We start from the raw sequence: 12633 nt of genomic DNA, 5'->3' as shown, positions 1-12633 counted from the left end.
CCAGAATCTGGACAACAACTTGAATGAGTTAGGAAGCAGATTTTTCACGTAACTTCCCAATAAAAGCCCCTGGTTTTGGCCTTGTGAAAACTGGAGCAGAGAAACTGGTTGGGCCAACCTGAACTTCTGACCTACAGAGTTGTGAGGTAATAAATATAAGCCACTACGTTTGTGTAATTTAGTCCAGCAGCAATAGACAACTAATATGCTACAACTAGATGACAGACTGACATGCTCCCTCACAACCTTATTTTATCAGAGAGTTGCACATACACAGCACTAGTTCACTGGCTGCTCACCAACACACTAGGCGCTCACCAAAGCACTGGGTGCTCACCAACACACTGGGCACACCATGACTTTGTATACCCTGCTTCTGAGGCTCCAAGTCTAAGCTATTTTGATATACTCATGCACCAGTATCCCAAAGCGGATCCGTACAAATGTTCTGGCCCCTACTTGCTGTTGTATTGTGTCTGTCCACCAACTGGGTACCCATCCTTGATCCTCTGGCCTTAGTTCCTTCCCATTGTTTATCTCCTAGACCTTTCCAGCAGATTCAACCCAATGCACTCCTCAGCCTTTTATCATGCTACACTACACTCCTGTCCATAGTCTTGCCCCTGGCTGTACTGGCTGTTCGGTATATAATGAAAAGATGAGAAGCACTAAGAAAAGCCTGGTTCTGTAATATAATTTAAAAAGTCACTAAAGCAAGAAAGAAAGATGGCAGGCATGCTGAAAACAGAACAGAAGGAGTAAGTAAAACACAATAAACTAGTTTTTTAGTTTTATTTTTTCCCCCATTTGATCTAACTGGGTTCTAATCCCACTTCTACTCTTTTCTCCTCTAGGCAAATTACTTAAACTCTCTGAGCCTCAGTTTCTTTCTTCTTTTAAATGGGACAACAGTGTGATCTTGCAGGGTTATTGTGAAAGTTGTTGATCATACAAGTAACCCATGGTGCCTGGCACATCAGGTTCCTTAAAAACAGTACCTATTATAAATCACAGTACTAGATGGTAAATTAGTCACTTCAGTAGGAAAACACATATCAGGAAATCAGTTAGATGACCCTGAGGATATTAAGCTCTATTATAGGATATGATTTTTCATAAGCAAAAACAGTATGTAAAAAATGGTTGAATAAAACAGTAGTAAATAACAACCAAACCAAACTCATGTCAAAGAGCGCACGTGTTTCCAAGGTTATAAATAAGTCACTGAAAAGCTGCTTCAATTAGCTCATGAGCTTCCAGCCCTGTCATCCATCTCCCTATCAGAAGCAGCCACTGGGGTAAAAACTCCAGCCTCTGGTGAGCTCTTGCAAATCCTCATCTGAGTTGCTGATTCCAAGCCTTTCTGAACCTCCAGCTGGGATGTGACCCTCTGTGAATGGGCTAGGATCTTGCACTATTTCTTTCCTGACTCTCCCAGTTCTCCACGTGCAACTTGCTCCGTGCTTGCTTTGAAGAGCAATCAGAGCAGCACATAATCTCTCCAGCAGTGTGAGCAGCATATGGCCTGATGTTAGAAATCACAGCTCTTCAAAGAATCAGAAAATAACCTTCCTTTCTGGGTAGTGCTGTACATTCAAGATGAAGCAGAGAAAACATGTTTCAACCAATGGTGGAGATGGTGTATTTGGTCTATATTCGTGGCCTGATACATCTCCAAGGTAATTTACTTCTTTGAGTAGGTGTTTCAGGAAAAGAATTAAAAAACAAAAAATAAAAACAAACAAAAAAAAGCCACGACCACTAAAACAGAGGTCATACCAACCTGTGAATAGAAACTGGTCATATGTACAAGGAGACAAGGACTCCTTCAAAATTCCTACAACACCTGCTGTTTTGTAAGATACACCAAATTTGAGTTTCTTGTTGTACTGATGAGGAAACTGGAGGCCAAGGACTTAAGAACAGAGGAAGTCAATCTCCAGATCTGTATGTAACTTGCTTCCTGTGATAGACTCAGGGATTATTCAGTTTCTCTAGCTGGTTGTTTTTGGCTGCTGGCCTCAGTAGCTAGCAAGCCCAGTCAGTTCTGGGGCTAAGATAGGGGTCCCACAGCTGGCTGCTCAAAGGCCAGACTTAGCATCCTGCTGGCCTTCTTGCAGACTTGCAAGTAATGGCCACCAAGGTACAGCTATAGATCTAAATGCATTTATTGCTGTCTGTCCACTGTGTGTCTGTCCCTGTGCCAGCACCTCCTCCTTTGACTCTGACAATGACCCTGAAAAGAAGCCAGGGCCGTTCCTGCTTACTGATGAGCAGACTGACCTCACAGAAGTAGCCTGCCAAAGGCCACACATTGGTACACTTTCAGACAAGATGTGAATACAGATCTGATGTCAAAACCTGGGCTCTCTTAATTGCTCGACAGTGGTAAACACCACCCAACCAACCATTTAAAATAAAAACAATCAAAAAAATACCTAAGATAAACAACTATTCCTGATGGTGAGTATTTAGCTTCATCTATCCTTATGTGTAACCACGTCAATTCTTTAAAAATAAGCATTTTTGGGGGGTCTTGTTTTAAAGAGCCTAGAATCACCAGTGTTGAAAGTTTTTATGTCCATTGTTATTACCTAAGCTTCTGCTTCTTTTAGATAATTGTATGCACAGCCCTCAACATTCCAGGCCTCAATTATCAAGTGGAAAGGAGAAATATTTACAAAGGTGGCTATTTGGTTCAGGCATACTATTCAGCTGTCCAACCCTAACATCCCCCACCTATTTTTAGCTCAGTGCTGTAGGTTGATACAGGATCACCAAAGGAAAAATGAAATAACTAATCACATGACAGGAGCCAACTGTTACCAGAACAAAAAGAAAATGATTCTAGTAAGCATAATGGAAAGATTCCTAGGTTATGTCCTGTTTCTAATTATGAGGGTAGGTACCTAAAGTAAAAGAACATTAGAGCCAGGTCAAACCAGGTGTGGCTACTACTTTTGAAATCTAAGTCAATAAGGGTGGGAAGGAAAGTGAACCATTACTGAGAAGAGACAGGGTCAGAGTTTAAATCCAAACACCAAGGTTAGCGTAAAAAGGGGGGATGAGTGACAAGGTTGGTGGTCAGAACAGAGGAGCAAGGACTAGACCAAGGACCGTGGTTCAGAATTAAACCACACATGATGTATCTTTTGGGACTCCTTTTTCAATAGTGAGTACATTTTGCAAAGTCCAGAGTTATGGTTAAGGTAGCCTTGTGGGGGCATGCATCCTAAAAGTCAGGATTTGTATTTCTATTTGAGCTCTGCCACTTCCTGGTATTGTAACCTTGGGCAGGTCATTGTTTGTTCCTCATCTGGTGAATGATGACTGAAATAACTGTTTCACCATAATGCAATTATTTGTGGTGCCAGTCTCTGACCTAAGCATTGTTGAGATTAAAAAGGTAAATAAACTATAGCCCCTAATCTCAAAATGTTTTTGTAATAGAGCAAATTTAAAATATATTCTATGTCTTATTATAGCCCTGATCTTATTTTTATATATTATGCTCCTTATTGCTTTCAATGTAGTTTTTAATCCTGTTAATGCATTTTTAGTGGATCTTGTGGTCTTTATAATTTCCCTTTTTTTTGTCATTCCATTGTTCTCTCATCTTAACTCATTGTTTCCTAATAAGTTTCTGCCCTACTTCATAGAGATCTGCCTTAAAAAAAAAAAAAAAAAAAAAAAAAAAAAAATTCCTATTGAATATGCCAAGGAGTTCTCTAATATTTTCTTTTGGTTTCAGGAGTAAATAATTTTCAAGAGGCCTTTCCCTAAGTGTTCAAAATGGTATTTCTCTTTCTTTGCATGCAATGTTTTTCCTATAGGACTCACTATTTTTTTAAATTCACTCTACCTAGACAACTATACATATCCAGTATTTCCCGGCATACAGTACACACGATTTACTCTTAGCCCCACTCACTGTATACTTGGATTTGCCTCTTCAGATCTACAACTAGATGCCAATTATTAGAATGTAGCTTCTCACCCTAGAACAAAGAGTGCAAAACTACATCCTTCCTCTAAATTCACAGAGCTACCAAGGGTTTCCTATCTCTGTCCCACTAACAGAGTTTTGCTCGGGATGCTGGGACTACAAGCCATCACCGTTCTTCCTAACTCATACTTCCTGCCCAGGTGGTTTCTTGGGTTGGCAGTTTTCAAACTGAACTGAAAGGAAAATAGGAACAGGGAAGGGGTGGGGGAGGGGAGGGGATATAGGAAATTAAACTCACTAACTGCTTCCAAAAATGAAAACAAAACAACAAAACCCAACTTTCCTGTTTTTATAGGGAGCAGAATGTAGAGAACTCCAAACTCTTTCAAGGCTGAAGGTTTACTTTGTTCATATGTCATATTAAGTCTATCAAACAAGTTATATTAATCTTTTAGATTCTGGAATATCTTCCTAAATTCTCTTTGGGAATGCCAATCCTAGTTTTCCTACTTTAGTATCATCCCAATTTTCAAAGCTGACAAGAGTTTATGACTTTTTTGCATCATATGTATTTTCAGGCTTGCTAGTCAACTGTCATTTCACAAAAAAATTCCAAAATCAGAGATTTTCTGAGCACCTCCCTCAGCCTGCATAGATGTCTAATATTACAGAGATCACACTATCTAATGGTTAGGTGCACACACACACACATGCATGTACACACACACACTCATACACGTATAGTAATTATCTCCCCCACTTTTATGTGAAGTTAGGACAGATACTTTTTAAAATTTCTATTCCTTGGGCTTAACATAGGCCTACGCATACTAGGTGTTCAATAAATATGTACTGAATGGATGAATGTTTAATAAAGGTAAGAGAAGAGTCAACTGAGGGGGGAGTAAAGAGCCGGGAGAGTGTAATGCTGCTGAAGCAGAGTATAGGGAGTGTCCAGAGGTCCTTTGGGAAAACCTTTTCTTTATTTATTACCAAAATAAAATGATAAAAGCAATCTCTCATTGGTTAGACAATGAAACAAGGAGCCAAACTGTAGCCATTCACATGCCACACTCTCTCTCCCCTCTGGAATACCACATATACTATGATTCCCTTGTCCCCAAACCCTCTTCCTGCTTCACTCAGTGTCAACATCACCTCCCACCTGAAGCCTTTCCTGACCACTGACCAGGTTTGGCCATGAGTGACACCTTCCCATTGCCTGTTTATACATTCTGTCTGCCCCCCCCAAACACAGTAATATTGCTGAGGGTTGGGACTGTGTCTAGTTACTGTTATAACCCCTACCAACTATAAGAGGGCCTGTATTTGATCAATGAACAAACATACTCATAATTATGATAAAATGGGAGCTTATTTCAATTTACTTGGATATTAAGATTGGTATTAGATATTAATCATATGATAGTAAGAGTCAATAGCTATCTAATTCTTTTGGTATTTGTAAATTGTTCATATGTTTATTTTTCCTAAAGCAATAAAAGACCTCTTTATTATTTCCATATTGCTTATAAATTATAATTCTATGTGCCCAGAGAATTGTTTCAGGAGCCAAAAGAAGAAACTGTATGGTTCTTGCCCTAGTGGGATTTTCCTCACAATTCTAGTTGCTATTAACATTTTATCAAACTCTTTGCCCTCCTTTAAATATGTTCCATGAATGTGGGAACTGTACTTTACTGTATCTGCAACAGTGCTTGGCATATAATAGGCACCCAATAAACATTTACTGAAAGAGTGCTGAAGACAGGACTGGCAAAAGAATATAACATGTAATAACATCGTAGGTTCTGGTAAAAGGACATAATGTGTAAACAGAACAATTTCAGGGTGATTATTTCAATGTTATCCAAAATGAGATTAAAGAAAAGAGATTTTGGGGAGAAGTCTTTGGCCCAGAATTGCCTTCCATCTTTTCTAGGTCACCTTCTCCTTCCAGAGTTGTGATGCAAACCTATGGAGTGACACCTATTTCATTGTCCAGCCTAACCCAAGGACAGATATAAAGGGAAATCACTGCCAAAAAAATATCAAGTGATATATGAGGTATGTTTACAAAACAAGAAAACATTTTTAAAAAGTAAACATCCAGGATTTTTAGATATAATTGGGCCTATGTCCCCATGTTTGGTGAGCACATACTTATTCTAATGAGATGGGCATTCCTCAAAACATTCCATAGACTCCTTTGGAATGACATTCTGCATTTGGTCAACTTTATTAGAATATCCTTATGATGGTAAATCTTAGGTCTTTGTATGTCAGGCTTGGTTTTAAGAAACAGACAAAAGCCACTGGGAGACATGGTGCCTAATATCCTGGGTACTGAAGCTGGGAACAGCAGATGCAGGGAAGAGAAGGGTCCAGGTCTGCGGGACTCCACAGCTATAAACATTTTACCGTGCAATGCTGCTTTGTCTTGGGGTCATTTTAAGAACTGATCAAGCTTCTCACTTCTTTAACACTGTTAAGTGTCTAACTGTATTAGGCTTCAGATATTTGTCCCGAGTTAAGACACTCATTTTTGTACCTATCTACACACAGAGTTGGTCATCTGGAAGTATGGCTCTCTAGCTGCAGCTGGTTGCCACATGGCCCTCTCTGCACATTCCTCTTCTGCCTCCACAGGCCAACAAGGAGAACAGGCTCATTATCTGTTGTGTAGGCATGCTCCATGGACTCCACATAACTTTTGCTGTGTCCAATTTTCTTTTCTTTTCACCATGTCTCCCTTTTATTAGCAGAAGATGATTATATCAACTAGGTAATGAAAATAAAGTTCATGTCTTCCTGTTGGCATCATAAGAATATTAAAAACAATCTCAACCAAATTCATCACAAAACTGCAATGCTTTGGGTCTTGAAGTTCTTGAAGCCAGCAGGCCTGCTCCACTCTCACTTGGCCACCCCTGTGTAAACCCTGCATCGCTCCTGGCCTGCATTCCCCACTCCCTTCCTTCATTTACCTCCCGCTCTCCTCCTCAACTTCTTGACATCTTCCTGGATTCTGCATTCATGTCTTACTTTCCTAATTGTGGTCTTACCTGGCCCCTTGGAACTGAAGCTGAGCCCTGCTTCTCTACCTTTAACCTGCTTCACCCATCCTCAAATATGACTTGTGATGGCTAAACTGCTCCCAGCCACCCAATCTTGGCTTACCTCCAGGATGCTGTATCTCAGTTGAAGTGGGGTGAGCCTGCCCACCAAGTTCATCCTGGCCCCTCAAGGAGGGCCCCAAATCTCCACTCTGGAAGTGACCCTAAAGGTCACTAATAAGTGACTTTATCCTCCAACATAAATTATTGATTGTATTTACTTTTAGCAAAGTTTAAACTGAAATCCTAGGCAGATGTGTAGCTGTGGCTAGTGAGATCATGGGTGGCAGTATTTACCGCTTATTTACTAGGCAGCCTGGAGATAGGGATGGAAAACATGACTTTAAAAACCGAGGTAAATACAAAAAATACATAGGCATGACTTTCAGCCACTCCATGGACAGACAGGCAGCAGTAGCTGAATGAAGGAAATACTGCTTTTAATGCTCTCAAGGTTGGCTCAGTAACACTGAGAACTTTCAGCAGGTCACCCTGGGGAGCAGCAGCAGCCTTCACAATAGCAACGCAACGCAAGAAGCCAGAGGGCTGTTGGTCTGTTTTGTTTTTCCCCTTTTCCTTTCTCCTCACTTTGCTTCTTCTAAACTCTGTAGCCCTTTGGCCTGCCTGCACCTTCGTGCAAGGACTGGCTGTTACTTACCATGCCCTTCAGTGTCAGATCTGCTAAGGGAGACCGGTTGCCATGGAAATCTGGCCAAACATGTAAATCAACAGTGAGGAAACCCACAGGCTGAGCCTTCTTAATCAAATCCAGGTGACTGTTCAAATATGCATATATACTCTGGCATCTGGAAGAGAAGTGGATTTTGTTTTTAAAAGGGGGTTGGGGTCAGGGAGCAAATTGTTCTGCAGAAAGAAACCATTTTTATTTCCATATCAGAACCAGGAATGTCAGCAGGGTCCCAAAGGCTTCATCAAAGAAACTATGCCAAATCCAAAGAAACTAGCCTGGTGCACTCTCAAATCACACTGTGCTATCATCAACGAAAGGTGTATGTCCCAAGTGGAAAGTGGAAAGGCTGGGAGTCAGAAGACCAGATCCAGGAATGACTTTACTCCCAGTAGGTAACCATGAGAAAGTTACTCAAACCTTCTGAACCACCCTCCTCTCATCTGTAATAACAGGTATAATACCTGTTCAACTTACCTCAGAGGGTTACTGGGAAGACCAAAGAAGATTATGTATGTGAAGATACAATATTTTGAAACTTACAATAATGTACATATGTAAAGAATTTATTAAAACCACTACACCTTATTGTAAGGATAGTGATGAGATGACACATGGAGACAAATATAAGTTCCTAGATTAAGGACAGGAGTTTGCTAAGGGAAGTGACTGAAAGTCATAAACGCAGTTAGGATGAGGCAGTAGAGACTTGATGTCCAACCTAAATGCAGCAGATGACATTGTGTAAGTGCCTTTTCTTTTTTAAGCCTCAGTTTCTTCATGTGTAGGATGAGGGAGTCCGACCAACTCTCCCATTCTTCATATGTTCAGTGAGCAAGAGACAGAGGGAAGACGATGGGCTTGAGAGTCAAGACAGTGCTAGGTTCAGATCTTGGTTTGGCTGGTCCTCTCTGGGTAACAGGAGCCAGTGACATAACCCCTCTTTAAAGATGCTGCCTTTCAAAGTTCTGAACCAATGACTCCAAAGGAAGTGTGCCTATCAGTGTGCTATCAGTGCCTATCTGTGCCACTTCCCACTGGTGTCCTCAGACCTGCAGTCTTAGGGTTAAAAACATGGCTTGAATAATGGCAGAAAAAATGTATAGGAAATCAATATCCAAGAAAGGTAAATATCTAAAATGCCTAGGACAATATTTATTACTTGCATTTAAAAAATGTTTTAAGAGTAAGGCACAGTGATTTCTGGTTCTAGTTTTGTGATACCATCAGTATTCCCACGGATCCGATGAAGTTCCTGAAAATTTTTATAAACGAAGTGTAAAGAAAACAAACAAGTAGAGTGGTGATTTTCAAACTCTCTTTCTTCCCTTTACCAGTGGAATATTTTTATTAACTAAAAATGTTATATGGAACTCCGATATAAAAAATGGAGAAAAGCAAAACTGCTCTTGTGTGTGTACATGTGTGTGTGTGTGTGTGTGTGTGTGTGTGTGTGTGTGTGTGTGTGTGTGTGTGTGTGTGTGTGTGTGTGTGTGTGTGTGTGTGTGTGTGAGAGATGTGTACTGGGGTGGATGTGAGGGCAGCCCAACCTACTAGCAATCTCTTTGCTTCCTGCTGCACCGCCTCATCCCCTATGAAAATCTATGTCTTAGATGATATCAGGAAGTGTACATTATTCCTGGGAAGGGCTGCCTTTCCCTGATGAGCAGCAGGCTGTTCACCACGGCGCAGTGAGGGAGGCCTCACTAATATCCCTTTATAGAGAAGACGCTCAAAGGGGTGAAGAGACAGTCCAAATTTAGATCCTTCTCTGCGTGACTCTGAAGCCATGTTACTTTCTGTATCTCAGGTCAGAAATTATTTGTCAAAGCCCCACACTCAAACCCTGTTTTGGAATGATTCTATTATGTTTTTGAGGAAGGATCCTCTGAGGCCTCCATGGGAGGCAGGGCCAGAACAAAATACCCAGGAAGAATACGATCACGTCCTGCTTTCCTATCTCCTCGCTCTCTCTGCTCCTGGTCCAACAGTAATCACATCCACAACAAAAGCCTCGAGAACATCCTTTCTAGCCAGAATCAAGAGTCTGCAGTAATTCTAGCAACTTTCCACTTCAGAATTGCATGACTGCTTTTAGAATAAAGAGATTATTTTTAAAAGAAGCTCTTGTCTATAAATCTTTTCATTCTACCTCTCAAGGAATCTCAGAGCAGGGCTTTTGGTTTCAGACATCTGGGTCAATAAGAACCTACAGGCATAATTACTATTGATTCGTCATTGTCTCATTTACTGTGGGTCTTTGCAAACAGTGAGATTCATTTAGCCTCTACATATATGGTCACTCATGCACTAATGAGATCCCTGGGGGATGGGGCATATGCTTATCCCTTTGACTCCTAACCTCCTTGCAGCTGTATGTTTATTCTTTAAATTCAGCCATTCCCCCTACATGTTTTTCCAATTATATCTTACCATGTGTGCTATCTGAGTATATCATTCAAAATGAAATGCACTTGGAAGACATTAAAATAACTAATGCACATCATTATTCACATAATTTTAACCTTGCACGATGCCTTTTTTTGGTTCTGACTTTGTTTCATTTTGTATGTTTTATCAATTCCTTCTCAAATGGCAGCCTGCCCTCTTCCAGCTAGGGAATCACATATTAACTGTGATCCCAAGTGGATCGTTCTCCCTTGCTCTCGTGAACTCCACGCTAATATATCCTGTCTCAGAGGGAGAAATTCTTGCTGTCCAAGATCCATTGGGTATGATGAAGAAAATGTAGTTTCAACAATCATAAAGTGACTTCACCATGTACCAGGTACACTAAACCTCTCTGAGCCTGGTTTACTCTTTTGCAATTGGGACTAATACTCTCTACCTTATAGGCTGCTGTGAAGATTAAATATAGAGCCCTGAGCACTATAAAATGATAGGTGATTGACAAATAGTTTTCTCTCTTTTGCCATCACAAGAAACTCATTTCTACCTCTAAAAAATCTAAGAGAACATTTTTTTCAGACCTTACTGCTTATAATCTTAAATGCAGACAGCATCCCTGGAATTTCTCCCCTCCTCTCCCTCTCCATAAATCATTTAATTCTTTGAATTCATAGCCAGCTCAGAAGTATAGGGACTATACCCTCAAACCAAAAATCAGAATATATGGTATAACAAAAGTCATTTGTGCCCTTTCTAGAATAAAAGTCTTGGAAAAGAAGCTACCACACTGTGTGTCTCCAGTTCCTTACTTCTTAGCCCAGTGCAATATGCATTCTGCCTGCCCCATACTACTGAAATTCATCCTACCCTGAGGAAAATACCCTCTTTGTTCTTAACTCCAATAGGCCATTTTCTGAATTTTATACCACTTGACCATTTCCTCCTCATTTGTTCTCTTCTTTTGTTTCTGAAATACTATACAGTTCTCCTAATTTCCCTACCTCCTCTCTGGCTGGGCTGGTTTTCTTTCTCTGCTTGTCCCTTAAATATCTGAAGTCTTCCAGAAATCTGTCTTTGGTACTTTTTTTTAACTCTTTAATCTACCCTTGGATGATATCCCATTCTCCTCTCATGGCTCCAGTTTCCATCTCGTGCTGAAGATTTCCAAACATATGCCCTTGTCTCCAGCCCATTTCCTCTCATGAATTCCAGGTCAAAGTATCCCACCACTCATCAAATGCCTCCTCTTAGATATCCAAAGGCAACTCAACCAAAAATGTCTCATATGACTGTCTCAGTTTACTTTGCATTGGTATAACAGAATGTCTGAGACTGGGTAATTTATAAAGGAAAGAGGTTTATTTGGCTCACGATTCTGGTGGCTGCAAAGTCTGTGATTGGACAGTTGCATCTGGCGAGGGCCTCAGGCTGCTTCCACTCATAGTGGAAAGTGGAAGGGGAGCCAGCCTGTGCAGGTGGATCAAATGGTGAGGGAGGGGAGGTATAAGGCTTTTTAAAAAAAGCCAGCTCTAGTGGGAACTAATAGAGTAAGAACTCACTCAGCCTCAAGGGAGGGCATTAATCTATTCATGAGAGATGCACCCCTATGACCCAAAAACCTCCTACTACACCCCACCTCCCAATATTGCCAAATGGGGGATCAAATTTCAACATGAGTTTTGGAGGGACAAACACACAAATCTTAGCAATGACATGCACTCTATTTTCTGATATGCTCGCTCTTCCTTCTGTGTTCCTTGGTTTAGTCAAAGCCAATCTCATTTAAGAGGTTGCCCAAGCAACACCTTGGGAGTCAGAGTCAGAGTGGGTATCATTTTTGACTCATCTCTCTCCCTCAGCTCCCAAATTCACCTTTCACCAGGACCTGTGGATTCCTTCTTTGAAATACCCCTGTAACTAAAAACCTTTTCTCCAGCTCAACTGCTACTACTCTATTCAGGCCACACTTTCAAATGTCTGGATTAGAGCTTTGGCCTCCCTCCGAATTTATCTCCCAACTTGAAATCTTACCCCTCCAATTAGGTTTTCTGCACTCCTTCCTGAGTGACTCTTCTACAGTGCAAACTCTTATATGACTTCCACTCCTACTGAATACTCTCCAGTGGTTCCTCCCCACTGTCCTCAGGACAAAGCCCAAACTTCCTTGCCTGTCATGAGATGGTCGTCATTACCTAGTTCTCCCCACCTTTCACTATATGACCTACACATCCTCTACTCCTCTTCCCTACTCCCCTCTGCACACAGCATGCTCTAATTGCACTCTGCTACTTTTCATTTTCCTAATAGACACGTCTTAATCTTTGAATGTTTGCCTATTCTCTTGCCTAAAATTCTTTTGCTCACCTTCTTTACCTAGCCTATGACAATAGTCATTCCAGACTCATTTCTCATGTCATCTCTTGGAGATATTTCCTGAGCCTATGCTCTTTCACTGCCCATCTCCCACAGCCATT

At 40.9% G+C, this 12633-nt stretch overlaps 1 protein-coding gene across 16 annotated transcripts in view; it reads right to left on the bottom strand.

Moving 5' to 3' along the window:
* The window catches only part of FGGY (FGGY carbohydrate kinase domain containing), a 433428-nt gene that overhangs the window by 103169 nt on the left and 317626 nt on the right, over positions 1-12633 (bottom strand). For all 16 annotated transcript variants that reach the window (XM_063105670.1, XM_063105668.1, XM_063105673.1 and 13 more), the window contains one exon: positions 7721-7868. In XM_063105670.1, the coding sequence (XP_062961740.1) occupies positions 7721-7868 (148 nt within the window). The remainder of the gene's footprint in view (positions 1-7720; positions 7869-12633) is intronic.

Source organism: Cynocephalus volans, chromosome 8 (genome assembly GCF_027409185.1).
Source record: "Cynocephalus volans isolate mCynVol1 chromosome 8, mCynVol1.pri, whole genome shotgun sequence".
Classification (NCBI taxonomy): Eukaryota; Metazoa; Chordata; class Mammalia; order Dermoptera; family Cynocephalidae; genus Cynocephalus; species Cynocephalus volans.
Note: the sequence above shows the minus strand (reverse complement) of the source record. Positions and strands in the feature narration are given on the sequence as shown.